This window comes from Malaclemys terrapin, chromosome 16 (assembly GCF_027887155.1).
Source record: "Malaclemys terrapin pileata isolate rMalTer1 chromosome 16, rMalTer1.hap1, whole genome shotgun sequence".
Lineage (NCBI taxonomy): Eukaryota > Metazoa > Chordata > Testudines > Emydidae > Malaclemys > Malaclemys terrapin.
In genome coordinates, this window is record NC_071520.1 from 30,948,447 (window position 1) to 30,965,400 (window position 16,954).

The 16,954-nt window shown below is 45.9% G+C and overlaps 1 protein-coding gene across 5 annotated transcripts in view; it reads left to right on the top strand.

Moving 5' to 3' along the window:
• Positions 1-16,954, top strand: part of MYO18B (myosin XVIIIB) — a 203,156-nt gene that overhangs the window by 58,376 nt on the left and 127,826 nt on the right. For all 5 annotated transcript variants that reach the window (XM_054006610.1, XM_054006612.1, XM_054006608.1 and 2 more), the window contains 2 exons: positions 12,581-12,751; positions 14,625-14,715. In XM_054006610.1, the coding sequence (XP_053862585.1) occupies positions 12,581-12,751; positions 14,625-14,715 (262 nt within the window). The remainder of the gene's footprint in view (positions 1-12,580; positions 12,752-14,624; positions 14,716-16,954) is intronic.

Sequence of the window (16,954 nt, forward strand, 5' to 3'; positions counted from 1 at the left end):
CTGGCCGTTACTATTGCCAAGGCACTGGCGGTGTGGAGGGGTCTGACTCCAGAGGCTTGTTACTATGGACATTGTTTCTCCTTCCTGTGATTGTTTTTTATTGTTATCGTGGCTCCTCAGCTGGGGCAAGCTGTCTCTCCTCGCCCGGAGACTTGGCACTATCTGTCCAGCGCTCTGACATCTTCATTACAAACCGGCCGCGAAATGCAGCCGGAATGACAGATTTCTTTAATCAGGCCATTACAGGGCTCTTCCCACTGTTATCCATACGCGTTAATGGGTCGTACATTAGCCAAGGGGTCAACAGAGAATAGGCTGCGGAACTGAGTGGAAGACAAATAAATTACACATCCAAGCAGGGATCAACCCTCCCGGTCCTCCCCCGCCCGCCCAACGCCATGGAAATGGGCATGTGGGTTAGTCCCATTCTCAGTAACAAACAGAAACGTTATTATAAAATCAGTGGAGAAAAGGGGCTGAGGTGACAAAGTGGCTCAGCTTGGCCCGGTGGCTGAACTCTCCTTTCACAGCGCGGCGGCGTCCTACAGCCTAGATGAGTGGGATGGACAGTGAGAGAGACATTGTACTAGTTAGCTGGGGGGTTGAAACATAGCGAGTGCCCCTTACAGGCTGCAGGTCCCTCTTCATGTCCTGTGCTGTTTAGAATGAAATGACCCCGGGGACTGCCGGTCCCACTCTAGCCGTGAGTACAGAAGCAGAATAGTAAAATAAACCCACCCCTCCCCAGGAGCCATCCTATCGCTGCTCCATCCCCAAGTTCCTGAGATGGGCATTGCAGTCTGGCCTGTGAGCTACCAGAGTCCGTCTCCCAGACCACGGGAGTGGAGTGGGTTCCAGGGTCAAGGACCCCACCCCGTAAATGCTGGGCCAGCACCTCCCTCTCTCCTCTGTGGAGGATGCTCCATCTCAAGCCCCTCTGTGGACTCTATCCATGGATTATGGCACAGGGAGGAAAGCGTCTCTCATATAACCAACTCCTGGGTTTCCTCATGGCAGCCTGTGCAGGTCCTGGAGCACGGGCGGGAGTCGCTTTTGGTATGAAACTCCACTTAATGAGCAGCAGCTGCAGCCCTCCGTTTCTGGGTGCAGCACAGAGATCCCAGCTCAAGGGGGGCAAGCCCCCCTCAAGGTGCAGCACAGAGATCCCAGCTCAAGGGGGCAAGCCCCCTGAATCAGCAAGAAAAGGTCGCACCATTCTTAACCGGCACTGCCGAGTGAAGGGCTCTTGGGCACAGAAGCTGCCTGGCCTTCCAGCAGCAGTGCGGGGTCTGACAGTGTCCCCCACGCTGCACGCCTGTGCCACGAAGCCAAGGGCCGTCCCACCCCCGTGTCAGGGGCACTGATATAAGGCCTGGTGACTGCTCTGGCTGCTTCTCCCAACTCACCGTTACCTGAGTCTCATCTGGATTGAGCCCCCTCCAAGTGCCAAGCTCACTAGACGCTGGGTTACACAGTCTGCTGGACCCGGCCATGTCCCCTCACTGCTCCTCCCAGCATCCTCCTCTAGGGAAGGTGGCAAAGCAGCCCCCCATGACACTAAAAGCAGAGGGCTGATTGCCCAGTTACCCTCTGAGCCCTCTCAGAACCAGAAGGTTTATTGGCATGAATGGCCGGCCAGGGGAGAGTGAGTGAAGCAGCTCATTCCACACAGGGGCTGATAAAACCTCCACCACTCCCCTGCCACACTCTGGTGTTACTTGTCTGTTCAGTTACTGTTTTATGCAACATTCTTTGCAATGGCATCTAAGTGCAGCCAGCACAACAAATGCAGCAACCATGAACAATCGCAGAGGAAACCGGTGGAAATGTACAAACGATGGCCCTTTCTATGCTGGCAAAACTATGTGTTTTCCACTCCAGTTCGCTTCATGAACACTCCTCCCCTGAATGCCTCACATACATGAGTTATCACCTTTAAGATCGTCTGAGCTGGCCATGGGTGCAGCCTTGCTGGATGCTCAGGGGGGTTTCAGTCAAGTTAAGCCAACTCTGAAACTTGATTGGAATAGACACCGTTTCTGCCCATAGGCCAGTTAATCAAAAGCCTTCAGAGTCCAGCATGCAGTGCATGGTGCTCGAGGTGCCCTGATGCAGGGCTCTGGAAGGCTGCTGGGTGTGGGGAGGGTGACTCACGCAGGCAGCAGTGTCTGCTGGGAATGTCATACTGCTTCTGCGGTGCATATGCACACGCTTTTGCTGGCCTGGTACAGCCAAGCCCCAGCGACCAGAATTCCATTTATCGAGACTCTGGTCCTCGCCGTTCCTTTTCAGATATGTCTCCTGCCCTCGCTTTCCCTCGTCCACATAGTGAGCCAGATCTCCAGCTGGCGTAAATCGGCGTTGAATTTAATAGGGCTGTGGTGATTTACACCAGCTGGGGATCTGGCCCTGTTAATGTCAGTGGAGTTGTGGCTGATTTGCACTAGCTGGGTATGTGGCCCATTTGCATCCCATCCCTATAACATCATAGAATCATAGGACTGGAAGGGACCTCAAGAGGTCATCTAGGCCAGTCCCCTGCACTCATGGCAGGTCTAATTATCTAGACCATCCCTGACAGGTGTTTGTCTAACCTGCTCTTAAAAATCTCCAATGATGGAGATTCCACAACCTCCCTAGGCAATTTATTCCAGTGCTTAACCACTCTGACTGGACGTTTTTCCTAATGTCCAACCTAAACCTCCCTTGTTGCAATTTAAGCCCATTGCTTCTTGTCTTAATTTTATGTACTTGTGTGGATGGGGGGGGAGTGGTAGATGTGGTATATCTTGACTTTAGTAAGGCTTTTGATGCTATCTCACATGACTGTCTCATAAACAAACTAGGGAAATACATCCTAGATGGAGCTGCTGTAAGGTGGGTGCATAAATGGTTGGAAAACAGTAGTTATTAGTGGTTCATAGTCAAGCTGAAGGGCATATCGAGTGGGGTCCTGCACGGATCCATTCTGGATCTGGTTCTATTCAATATCATCATCAATGATTTGATAATAGTATAGACAGTACACTTATAAAGTTTGCTGACAATACCAAGGTAGGAGGGGTTGCAAGTGCAAGTGAAATTCAATAAGGACAAATGCAACGTTCTCTACTTAAAAAGGAACAATCAGTTACACACATACAAAATGGGAAATGACTACCTAGGAAGGGGTACTGCGGAAAGGGATCTGGGGGTCATAGTGGATCACAAGCTAAATATGAGTCAACAGTGTAACACTGTTGCAAAGAAAAGGGAACATCATTCTGGGATGTATTAGCAGGAGTGTTGTGAGCAAGGCATGAGAAGTAATTCTTCCGCTCTACTCTGCACTGATATGGCCTCAACTGGAGTATTGTGTCCAGTTCTGGGTGCCATCTTTCAGGAAAAATGTGGACTAATTGGAAAAAGTCCAGAGATGAGCAACAAAAATGATGAAAGGTCTAGAAAACATGACCCGTGGAAGATGATTGAAAAAACTGGGTTTGTTTAGTCTGCAGAAGAGAAATAGTACAGTGGTCTGCCTGACCTTCCCTAGGTATGGGGAATTAAGGAAAAGTTATGTACACAAAGCGGATGTTTCACTGGGCAGCAGCTTCTCAGAGCTCTCCCTGCTTTCTTGGTTCTCAGTGGGATTCCCATCTCCCACTTGCTGTCTCTGCTCTTAATTAGGCTGAATTTCCTCTAATAGACTGGTAGCGAGGTGTTTGGTTCCCCAAGCACGTTCTCATTTCCCTTAATTGTTTCCCACATGCACTGATTAGAGTGGAAATGTGAGGCGTGCATGTTCGTGACTAACTCCTGGTGTCTCAGGGCTCTTAATTAACAATTATTAAGTCAATACATTGTTGGTGGGGTGAACTGCAGGAACTGCAGGGGGTATAAAGCAGGTGGCTGGGAAGGCTGGTGTTTTCACCACTGAACAAAGTGATGCAGCTCTGCGTACTTCCTTCTGATGCAATTATCCACTTCCATCACAGGCACACCAGGTACAGCTTGAAATACCCAATTGCTGCCCACCATTCCCCCCAGCCCGTCCCGGCCAGGCTGCCTATGGAGTTAAGATGAACTCAGTGTATGCAGAGGCTTCTGAGGATGCATGACAGTGGGAGCAGCGAAACAATTGGCTTTAAGACAGCTGTTCTCATCCGTCAAGTGCCCTGTCTAAGGAACAGACGTTGCCTTTGAACTTTCAGTGCTGCTCCATGAGTTTCCACAGGCGGTTTGAGCAGCGTAGGGTGTTAAATCAGGCTGACTGGTAGATGCTTGAGGTGCACTCTCTATTAATATCAGCAGAGAGTCCTGTGGCACCTTATAGACTAACAGACGTATAGGAGCATAAGCTTTCGTGGGTGAATACCCACTTCGTCAGATGCATGTCCGAAGAAGTGGGCATTCACCCACGAAAGCTCATGCTCCTATATGTCTGTTAGTCTATAAGGTGCCACAGGACTCTTTGCTGCTTTTACAGATCCAGACTAACACGGCTACCCCTCTGATACTCTCTATTAATATGTTTCTCTTGGATTTACATCTCAAAATTCCTGCTCTTGTCCCCGGACTGGTCACCGTTTGTTCCATTTTCATTGTCTTCAAGAGTAACTCACCCCTCACTAGCGGCATGAACTGGCAGGTTCCTGCTGTGAGACGAGAATCAGAGCCAACCTGATTCCAGGGAAGTGAAGGAAGAAGGTTGTGAGTAACAAGGATGGTACCACTGGGTTTAGCTTCTCCCAGGAATACGTGGAATGACTTCGCCGCAGTGCTATAGAAACACCACTCTATCAGTGCTCCCAAAACCTGCCCAGATTAGCATCATCGTTTTGCTGCTCCACCATGTGCTGTTAATGCCAGAGCTCAATGCAATGGGGATTTAGCATTAAGGAAAGGTTAAATGTGATGGAATCTTATTAGACAAGTCCCACTTGCATAAGGCAGAAAAAATAACTCCAAGTCCAGTCACCTCTGAATCATCTGGGTTTTCCCCGTAACTTTGCCATATGGCCTTCTAGGTTACTTGGAGACCACTGGGTTATGCTGTTATTACATAACCAAAGAAGTGCCATTCCTGGGATTTAATAATAATAATAACAACTTTTTCAAACAACAGAAACAAACAAAGCTAATGTGAGTCATGGACCTCGATTCTATACTATGGGAATGTCACTTGGCCTGTTCTATGGTATATGGTAGAATTTAATTGCTATTTTACCACTCTGGTGTACACGCTGTGTGTGCGCATGCATGTAAACAAGCATCATACTGACAGTGTCGCTTCCTATTGCCTCTCTTAAATATTAAACAGGCTGAAATAATTACCTTCTACGTGCTGAAGTTCAGATGTTGTACAATAGGTGGATTACATACCAAGGTGACTGCACACTGCTGTTTTTATTTATAATTTATGAAGTGGAAAAAGCCTGCTTAGCACTACACAGAGCAGGCTGAAAATAGAAAGGAAAATTGCTTAACAAATCAATAGGCACAATGCATGGAAAAAAGTACCAAACAAATCAGGATTTCTATGAGGATTTTTTCGTGAATGTTAATTTGCTTATTCAGGATATGTCAATCAAGTAAAGTTGATGTGCCATTTAAGGAATATTTTTCAGTGTGAAAAGTAATAGCAGTATGAAGAGTATCTCAGAAATTATTTAACGTTTATTCAGATATGTTCTTAGAACAGTCTCCAGAGAGAGAATCTGAGCATGAAGTAGAGAGTAGCTGGTGTATATTAATAACTTAGTAACATTTCCCTAACCTCAAACAATGTGTGCATTATAGAGCAACAGCTTCTATCTCATTTTAAGAAGGTTTAGAGTTTTCCCTCTTAGGTAGCTGCAAGATCTTACTTACGAAGCAGCAGAAAGCAGGCCTGGAAAGAAATCCAAATATTTCCAAAGTATCTCACGTGAGGCAGCCATCTTATGTCATGTCAAGATAAACATTGTACTTATCTGTCCTGGGACCAGCACGGCTACAACAACACTGCATACAGTACATCATTGTGCTTATCTGTCCATTTACCCCTTCGTTTCCAGAAGAGGACGCTAAGCAGAACTGCACAGAGTTTGCAGGTTTCAATTTGAAGAGAGATTTATCTGGTGCTTGGCTTGTGAACAGCTCTCTCATGCTTACTAGGACATTCAAGTCTGGTTAACTCAGGCATCCTGGGAAGCAAGTCTTGTACCTTTCAGTGTTGTTATGCAAGGGTGTGAGTGCTAGAAAGGATGTTTGAAAGAGGAACTGAAATATGGAAAGAAGGATGCCTTATGGTTAAGGCACTGCATGTAGAGTTAGAAGACTCGCTTCAATTGAGGAAGTCACGTAGGCCTGATAAAAAGCGACAGAGTCCTGTGGCACCTTATAGACCAGGTGTCGGCAACGTTCGGCACACGGCTGGCCAGGGTAAGCACCCTAGTGGGCCGGGCCAGTTTATTTACCTGCTGACGCGGCAGGTTAGGACAATCGCAGCCCCCACTCGCCACGGTTTGCTGTCCCGGGCCAATGGAGGCGGCGGGAAACCGTGGCCAGCACATCCCTCGGCCCGCGCCGCTTCCTGCCGCCCCCATTGGCCCGGGATGGCGAACCGCGGCGAGTGGGGGCCGCGATCAGCCAAACCTGCCGCGTCAGCAGGTAAATAAACTGTCCCGGCCCGCTAGGGTGCTTACCCTGGCGAGCCGCGTGCCGAACATTGCCGACCCCTGTTATAGACTAACAGACTTATTGGAGCATAAGCTTTCGTGGGTGAATACCCACCGCGTCAGATGCATGTAGGCCTGATAGTTAAAGGTATTTAGATGTGTTGCCATTCAGTGTTGCGTAACTGACGTAGCCTAAGTCTCACTGAAAGTCCTTGTCACAGATCCTAGCAAGTGCCCCTTCCTAGTTTGGCTGCGAAGGGAATCCAGCCCTCTGTGTTCTGCATCCCCTGGGCAGAGTTAACATTCTACAGCTTGAACGGAGTCTAGCCACTGCCCCCACACTCAGAGTGCATGCCTGGATGTTTGGAGCTTTATCAGAATCAAAAATAAGTGAGAAAGAAATGTGCACAGAGAAGAATGGAGAGATCCTCTTGACTGTGCTTTGCTAATTGTCCACACTCTATCTTCTACCTGGTCTGAGTCATTCCTTCCCTTTCCTTTTGCATTCACTTTCTGGCCACAGTTTATGGAAAAGCCTAGTCTAATATATCCTTTACAGCAATGATAAGTCCCTGTATCAGGGGGTAGCCGTGTTAGTCTGTATCTACAAAAACAACAAGGAGTCTGGTGGCACCTTAAAGACTAACAGATTTATTTGGGCACAAGCTTTCATGAGTAAAACCTCACTTCTTCGGATGCATAGAGTGAAAGTTAATGCCTGTATCTGTAACTTTCACTCTATGCATCCGAAGAAGTGAGGTTTTTACCCACGAAAGCTTATTCCCAAATAAATCTGTTAGTTTTTAAGGTGCCACCAGACTCCTTGTTGTTTTGACTTTGTCCGTCTCTTTCCTTTTCTGTCCATTCCAGCGCATCTTCTCTGTTTTCCTGCCAGCTTGCTGTCACAGACGCATATATATTTGTCAATTCTGAAAGGATGTAGTCTGCATTTTGCCTCCTTATGGATTTTAATCATTAAGATGGAATCACTGTTGTTGCATATAAATAATTGTCATTGAAAATATATGTCAGCTTTATTTGCTGTGGGAGACCACAGCACTATGCCCTCCAGGGCTGTGGGGACTGCAATCATTGTTGAGCTTGAATAAGACAATCCTGAATTTGAAGGGATCGATCGTGAGCTCATCAGCTTACATAAACACATCTGTTAGTTCAGTCTTCTGAAGCTCTTAAACTATGCAAGAAAATGCTATTTTAGCCTTTGCTAGCAGCAACTACTAGATCGTTAGAATTGCAATTCAACCCCCCTGTCTTCACTCACTCTGAACTTTTGGAAAATAATTTCCTTTGGGCTTGACATTTTCCTTGCTTAGTCTCTGCCCAAAGGCAGAATCTCTTTGGAGGTTTGAGCCACCTGCACACGTATTGTTGAGTTGCTGTCTATATGGTGTGCTTAAGCAGGATGATGGAATAGATGACCCCTCGAGGCTCTTCAGCCCTATGTTTCTATGATTCTGTGGTTCTGTTCTATGATTCCTTGAAATCAATGGGACCACTCGCAGTGCAGAAAGGACATGCCTGAGTCTTTGCAGGATTGAGGCTGTAGTGTGCAGCTGGCTGTGCTGAAGGCAAACGGTGACTTTGCTAGGTTTGAAAATTAGTGGTTTTAAATTAATAGACGTGTGAACCATCGGAAAAAGCCATTAGGAGCACGACCAGTCGGAGAAATCACTTACATCTAGAAGTGTGTAATTACAATGCGCCATTAACTAAGGACCAAATCCTGCAATCCTTACTCAACCCAAACTTCCATTAATGCCAATGGAAATTTTCAAATGATTAAGGAAAAATGCTATACTATTTATTATTTTATTTATTTATTATTGTTATTGCGATCAGAGGTAAAAATAATGGATATAGGGCTCTAAATATAGACAATATTCAGCATATATTCCTATTGTAAGCTCTCTGGGGCAGGGACAGATCAAAGAAAGACAAGATGCTTGGCAGCTAAGTGGGGGTTTGGGATTCTTAGTAAAAGGGGATGGGGGTTGCTTGGAGAGGTTGGTTACAAGGAGGACTTTAAGGGCTAATTAACTTCTCGGTTGGCACACGGACCCATTGGTGTCACTCCGCAATGGGACTGCAATCCCAGCCCCTAGCCACTGTGAACATCTGGGCCCTGGAATGAGAACCCAAAGGACTGGCTTTAAATGCATTGCCTAAAGCTGAGGGACACCTCAGTAAAACTGCTAACATCAGAAATAGAGAACACTTCGGTTGCTGTCTTAATAAATGCACAAGATCTACAGTAATTGGTGGCTAGTAAACTAGCTGGGAACTTTAAAAAGCAAATTCTAGTTTTTATGTAGTTTATATATTTTATTTTATTTTTAGCAGTGATGGCCTCCAAGTTCAGCTCCAGATCAGAGGTGGCAGGGTTTGGTATCTAGTATTCCAGATCCCTTCCAATGCACCAGCAGAAAGCTTTCTGGGTGGAATTAGCTCCTGCGCAGAGGGGCCATCACGAGCCCTGTGTCCCTATTAAGTCCCACTTAAGACCTGAAAATAGAGCTGGGGGTGGGGGACAGAAGTAATGCAGAGTCCCAGTGAATGAGGGGATGTCAGGATTCATATGGAATAACGATGATGGCAGTAATGCGAATGCATTCTAGCATCTGCCAGGTCTGTTAACTCACACAGAGCTAGTGTTCGTGGGAAACTCACCATCTCCTGGGCTACTGAGAGTCAGCAGCACCCAGGCTCAGCCGGCAGCCGTGTATTATTTCTGTTTGTGGGCACCTGTGCTCAGCACTTCAAAAATAGTCAAAGGCTGGTCGGATTTCCGGTTGTTGTGGCTGCGTGTATCTCCAAGACCGTTTCAGAGCAGAGACCTGTATTTCTGAAAAATGATTTTTTAAAGAGGCCGGAGAATGGAAAATGTAATATTAACCCTTGACATTAAAAACTTTACAAAATAGACAAAAAAAGATGCATAAAATGTCTGACTTGGATTTTTGTCAGTTTTGCTGGTCTGCGTCTGACTGGCATAGTTTAAATAGAGGAAGGTCTTTGGTTTCCAGCCAGTATCCTACTTCCATTGTTCAGATTTCTCTTAAATTATCTGGAAAACAGAATTCAGAAGCACACTCACCCCTGTTATTTTTACAACTGCAGTCCTACTCTGTGTGTGTGTTTTTTAAACCCGCCTTGTAACTGGAGCTGGCTGGGTGGCAATAGACAAACCCCACTGAGTCAGAGCATCTTTTGCCAGTTCTCCCAAACCTTCCTGTCAAGGCTGCACTTAGAGCAGGAAACACGTTTTGCTTATTATCAATGCTGAGGGCTCTTCTCCCCAGGAACGTTAGCATTGTGTCATTGGACGTGATGCTTAGAGGCCTTCTTGGGCCCTGTTCACCTGGTCATCTTGGTTTGCCTTCCGAGAGATGCTTGTCACATCCTCAGCGGGACTCGGCTTTCAGTGCCATCCGAGAAGCTGGAACTTGGATTTTATTTTTTGCAAGAGGTGACCATTTTTCTTTAACACGCTTCAGTGCTCATTACAATCTTTGAAAAAGCTTTAAGTAATTAAAACCATTTAAATGAGCTTGTAATTAATAACCAACTGTGGGTCAAAGTCTTCTCCCAGTTAGTTATGCTGATGTAAATCCAGAGTAACGCTGCTGAAATCAGTGGCATGACTTCTGAGTTACACCAGGGCAACTGAGTGCAGACTCTGGCCCTGACCATCCATTGTAGCCAGGTGACTGAGCTAGTCACTGGATTTGCTTGAGCCCATGATCCTTGGCACAGATTGTCTTACTGATGTTCTAGAATGTGCCCGGCTGATGGCTACGTCCGGCGATGCCAGCCGCTGTCCTGGCATTGGATTATGATGCCATGGCAGCTTGGTCCTCTTTTCCTCTCCCAGCCATTGGCTCCTGCTCAATCCTTCCTGAAGAAACTGATCTAATAATTTTTTTAAAGACTGGCCCAGTTCCTCCCTGGTATAATTCTATTGGTTTCTCCTTGGACTTTCCCCAGGGAGGAATTTGGCATAGCCTACTGCAGTATAAGGTAAATGCACAACTGTCCTCTACTGGACAGAGTTGGACTTGCTCAGCTGTGTGTCATAGATTGTATACTGATCTTATAAAGGAACTTCTTCAGTAACTCAAAGGGAACAGGTCCTGGGATGGTGGAGGGAGGCCTGAGTCTAATCCCAGCTGTCTCTGTGACATTCCAAGCAGCTACAGTGTGTGGTACAGTGACAGAAAGCAACCTAGGTTGCCACTGGCTTGCTACAGTATCTTCTCTAGCTGATTCCAGTGCCACGTTCCTCCCTAGTCTCCGTGGCAGAGCTCAGTGCTCCCAGTTTGTTCCCGGAGCTCAGTTCCTTGCCACTGAGCTGGGACAGTAACTTGAGCACTGACACGTAAATATGAATAACAAGCAGCCTGCTTTTCTGTAAAAAGCAACGGAGGGGCCTGTGGCACCTTATAGACTAGCAGAGATATTGGAGCATGAGCTTTCGTGGGTCTTGCGTCCGATGAAGTGGGCATTCACCCACGAAAGCTTATGCTCCAATACATCTGTTAGTCTATAAGGTGCCACAGGACTCTCTGTTGCTTTTTACAGATCCAGACTAACACGGCTCCCCCTCTGATACCTGCTTTTCTTTAGCATTCCTGTCTGCTGTGCTGAGCTGAGGAAGTTCTGGCACACTTTGCTCCTCGCCAATTCCCTTTCCTCCCACTCTCCCAAGCCTTTTCAAGCTCCACACTTGCCCCCAGCGCAGAGACCTACTTAAGCCTTTTAAAACACAAACGCACAAGCAGTGATTCTTCCCAGACTGAATGGTGCTGCCCTTTGCAGTTGGCACACATGCCCCTCTGTAGGCACTGGGATTAGATCAAAGAGCAGTGTCTCCGCTAGATGTGAGGCTACAGGGAAAACTGCAGGATGTGCCATAGTCTGGAGGTGGTGCTTCTTTCCAGCATTTCAAATATGCGTGGGTTTGCTGCAGCTCCAACTATAAATACAGGTTCTACAATATAAAGCACTCCGTGGAGGTGAAATTAAGCCTAATTATAGCAATCAGTTTTATTCTACTCTGTATTCTTTATGAATGGGTTCCATCATGTTGTAACTAATTAGCTCTGCCATATTACACCTGAGCAGCAATTTATTTTAAAGTACTTTCTATCGAAAAATCATTTCCAGATCACATGACCTTGCATTTGCAGATTTTTCCCTATCTTTGTTTAGTGTGCCACTGTTATAGCCTACGACCATCTGCCCCATTTCTTTTGTTACTTGGTCACCGCTAAAATCTTTACCATTGTTATTTGTGAGTAATTAATGTTTCTGTGGTATTTGTAGTGTTCTCTCCACCGGGTGCAGGGAATAACAAGATAATGGCAATTAGGCAAAACGTAAAATTATTAATGGTAACCACAGTTTCAAGGTGAAAACAAGAACATTTATTTATAGCCTTTACCTGAGCATTCATCACCATAATGTATCTCAAAACATGAATGTGAGGTAGGCAGGCTCTCATTCCATGCTCAGAAAATATTCAGGTCAGAGGGTCGGGATTTTTTTTTTTTTTGCCTGTTTTCATCTGGATGAATTCTTTCCAGAACCTTCCCTTAGCATGTGACCGTGTCCATCTTATTCTGAGGTCAGTGAAGGCAGTGGGGTAGGGGTTTGAAAGTTGAATGCGAGGAACAATTTATGTATTCAGGGAAGGGTGAAATCCTTCTTTGCTTGGTGGGGAAAGAGTAAATAGGTCTCACCAGGAGGATGACCCAGGATGTTCTTCCACCCCATTCCACCCTTTCCATGGTAAATGATAGGTTTGCTTTCTGTACCTATGGGTGGACATGGGTTGGGAATGGAAGGCAGTCAGATGCAGCTGTTTGTGATCTTCTGGCTTGTTTTGTGTGATTCTATTGTCTTTTCTCCTCTCTTGTCAGTTGGCAGGAAGCAGTTCATGAAATTTGAGTGGGCTAACAATGCTGCAGATGTACTGGGCTGCGATTTTGAGGAGCTCACAACAGCAGTCTTCAAGCACCATCTGAAACAGATAATAGAACAGGTCACATCTGGAACAAGTCGGCTGAGCAAAGATGAAGAACGAAATGCTGGTATCAGACTTTTCCACCCTTTCCTTTAAGTATAATTGATGTGGAAATATTGCCCTGTGTATTGTTCTTGACTTGACCAAGGAATAGTTAGAGTATTTGCGGAGTGTTCTCGAGAGATATACTTCACCCATCTCTCACCAGTGCTGTGATCCTTTAAACATAGTTATATTAGAGAATTTTTTAAAGATAATTAATGTAATTGTCCCCAGTTTATAATACTGATCCTACATGTCACTTCTTCAGAGCATCTTAAGATAATTAATCCTACAATCCCACTGCAAGGAAAGTCAAGTAACATGGTCTAAAAATCAATCTATTTGCAAAGCGAAGACACATTTGTCAGAGAGACCCTGTTCCAATGAGACTCTGCTCCATTTTGCAAGCGAGATCCTGCTGGAGCATAGCTAGCATGGGCACACCCGACTTCTCCTGTAAATTAGGGTGAGCTAGATGATATTTGTTCCGCCATCTGCATTATCAGATGTGTTGAACATCTCCAAAGTCATTCGAATCCCTTGGACTAGGCTATGTCCTTGCCATCTGCATGATCGGCATGTCATTCGCACTTTTCTTTGTCTGCCACAAGAGGAAACATCACTACCTGAACAGAACAGGCAAATGAGGCAGTGACACTCCAAAACAGGCTAATGCCTTTCCCAAGACCAGCAAGCTGCCACACCTTTGTCGTTTCTTTTGTCACTCACGGGGCAATTTGTGTATTTTTGTAACAATTTTGCATTGTGCTGAAACCAACAGGAGAACTATTGAACATGCACTTGCCAACTATTTCCTGCAAGGAGGCTGAAAAGCAGCAGAGGAGGAGGGGAGCATCAGTCCTAACAAATAGTTATTTGAATTGTAAATGTCAAGTATTTTTAAGTAGCAAGTGGAAATCATTTGGCTGAGAAGCCAAGAATGTGTTGCTCCCCGCTGACATCTGGGCACTGAGTGTAATTCACAGCCAGCATCCCTCTGATTTCAGTGTGTCTGTTTTATTTTTCTCCCTTCTTTTGGTGATATTTTCCTTTTGAAAGTTGTTTTTCCCCTTTGTGTGTTTGCAGCCAGTGTTCACGGTTCTCAGACTCTGACATCTGCCATGGAAAGGACTGTCATATTTGAGAAAGGTGCTAGGAGGCTATTTGTTTCCTAGCAACCAGCTCAGGTTCCAGGGTTAAAGGAAGAATGTAAAATGTTTTAAGAGCTATCAAAAAAACAAAAGTCAGTATGTAAAGGTAGCCTCTCTTCATCATGCTCCTGCATGAAGCAGCACTGCAGATTTGTTGCAAAAGCCTGCGTCTTTCTAGAGAAAATGTGGGTAACATGCTGTATGGCATTTACAGGGCTAGCTCAGTGAAGAGCAAGCATAAATATATGGTCTGGTAGCATTAATGAACCAGTGCATAATTGGAATGAACAGAAGAATGAATGGAGCTAATTCCGGAAGGCAGGTTTAGAGTGTGTGTGTGTGTGTGTGTGTGTGTGTGTGTGTGTGTGTGTGTGTGTGTCTCGCTCTCTGATTTCATGCAGATTAAGAACCAGCCCGTTCTCATATGAGTAGTCCTTACTGACTGGAGTGCAGTCTGTTGACTCTGGTAGGATATACTTGCGTGAGTAAGAGTTTGAGAGATCAGTCCCTATATTGTAAAGCCTTTATTACAAAATATAAATCAGGTAAGACATTGGAGCAGTTCAGGGCCACTCATGCAAATATTTATTCCTCGTGTAAATGGATTTATATAGTGCCTTGGACATAGGAATTAGGAGCAGGTGATGTAGTTATTATCAATTCTGTCTACGGAAGATCAAAAAGGATTGAAAATAAATCATTCAGTGTCTTTGCTCTTCTGTCCTCTTTCCTCTTTGTATCCTCTAGGGCCCAAGATGACGGGGGTAGAATGTGTGGAGGGGATGGCTGCAGGTCTCTATGAAGAACTGTTTGCTGCTGTTGTCTCTCTGATCAACAGGTATTGAGTGTTCCTAAGCCAGGCAATTAAGAGAACAAACAAATAAGTCTCTCCGGGGCTAGTAGAGAGCGGAATGCTTGATAAACAATGTTTAACTACATAGAAATGATTCATGTCCATTATGTTTGTCCCTTATGTTCCCCATCCCTGACATTAATAAAGAGAAATCTTCGCCGAACGCACTCTGAAGAGATGCACGTGGTAGGTAGTCCCCGGTTGCTGCAGAAAGGTTATCTGAAGAATATTTCTGTAACAGAAGAAAGTCAAAGAATGAACTTCTTAAAGGATACTACAGCGTGCTCAATAGATCGTTCTGCTCATCACCACGGGACGTGTTTGGCCGCCCAGCGATGAAGAAGCAGGCGGAAAGGCTCCTGGAGCATAATGCAGCAGCTACTTGCTCACGGCCGGTTTTGGTTCCTTTGTGTGCAGGACGCTCCATATCTTGGGTCGGATTTTCAAAAATAACCATGCGACTTCGTCATTTTTGTATCTGTTTGTCTGGATTTCAATGATAAAAGCTGGTACCAGGGCATCACGGCACTTAACTAGCATTACAACCCCATACCCCAGCCACATTACAGGACAAACATTCAGGCTGGAATCGGCACTGCTCAGCCAGCCAGCTATAAATAGCGACTTTCCACCCCCTCCCATCAGACCAGGGCCTGACTCTCAACCGTCCTCAGATGGCCCCTCCGGCCTGCTTGGCAGGTCACCAAGGCTCTGGGGCAAGGGGGGACAAATCCCAGCGTCCTGGGGCCCCGACAGAGAAGGCAGGGCTGGCAGCCCGTTCTCTGTGTAGCATGAGGGATCCAGCTGAAGGGCTTGTGCTGAGCACCGCTTTGGCCAGACTCTCCTCCGACAGGAGAGGTGCCAATCTCCGGACCAGACGCACACGGTAAAGTGTCTGAATTATGGCTGAGCTGTGATCATCCAACAACAGTTGGGTGTCTAAAATCACCCCTGCATTGTGAGCCCTGGTAACTAATGGCGGGCGCACTCCCTCATGCAAAGGGATCTGCCCGTCTCCTCCTAGGAGCATAAGTCCTACTAAAAGTCATTGGAACTCTTTCTCCTCGGTCATGTCAGTGCTTTCAAAAATCCCACCCCGAGTCCAGAATTTTCAGAAGGACTCAGCCCCCAGAATTGGAGTCAGATTTTCCCAAGAGCTCAGTGCGTTGGAAAGTCCGGCCATCAGTGTCCCACTGGGAGGTGCTGGGAGCCGAGTGCTTTCGCAGATCTGGTTTCAACTGTGGATACAGAGCACTTGAAAAATCCGACACAGAGCTCATGTGGCCCTTAGCAGATAGCAAACTGCAGTGCCGGGGCTGTGGCCAGACAGTGAGTAGAAGGGATGTTTTGCTAGGTTAGGCAAGCGCCCCAAACATTCAGAGGTTTCTCTGATTCTTATTTGGACTCTTTTGAGTTCTTTCCTCTGCTCCCCAGGCTCCCAGTTGTGCTGCTCAGCCTAGCACTCACTTCTTATTACTTGTATTTTGCATTGTGGTGGTTGGTGGGAGCCCCAGTCACGGACCAGGACCCTGCTTTGTTAGCTGCTGTGCTACCTCTCTTCTTTTCAACTTACTGGTGCTTACTAGTTTCGCAGAGTCAGTCTGAGAAGTTTCATGATTTTTCTTGCTTTTCCAAAGCATTCTTCATGGGCCTAGGTGGAAAGAACTCCTTTTCTTACTACTACGGGAAATCAGCTTTGACTTCAGGCTCTTGTGTTGCCTCCAGGAGCCCCCTTATGAGTCCCACTTTGTAGATGGTTTGCCCTTTTTAGCTACATTGCATCCTTTCTATTTTAAAATATTTCATTTTATTAAAACTGAAAGTGCAAGTTGTCAATATCACAAACCACGGCTTACGGAACTGAGTATTTTACAAGTGACATGAAATTAAAATTAAGATTTTACCAGTTTACCCATACTCATACCTACCTTTAGTTCAAAGCCTTCCAAACCTTCCTAATCCCGGGGATGTGAAATCTCCTCTTTGATGGTCATGTTTATGTGGATTTTGGTAGCCAGAGGATGGTAATCAGATTCGTTTTTTCTATGACAAAAACACATTCAGTTCTGTTTCTTATATCCAGTGTGCATCTCGGAAACTGGAATATCCAATTAGCACATTTTCTGCTGAGGTGAAGTATTCCCCACAGTCAGATGGGCCTGTTCCCCTCGTTAGTTCCACTCGCCTTATATCCCTGTAGACCACACAGTCACTGGAGCACTGC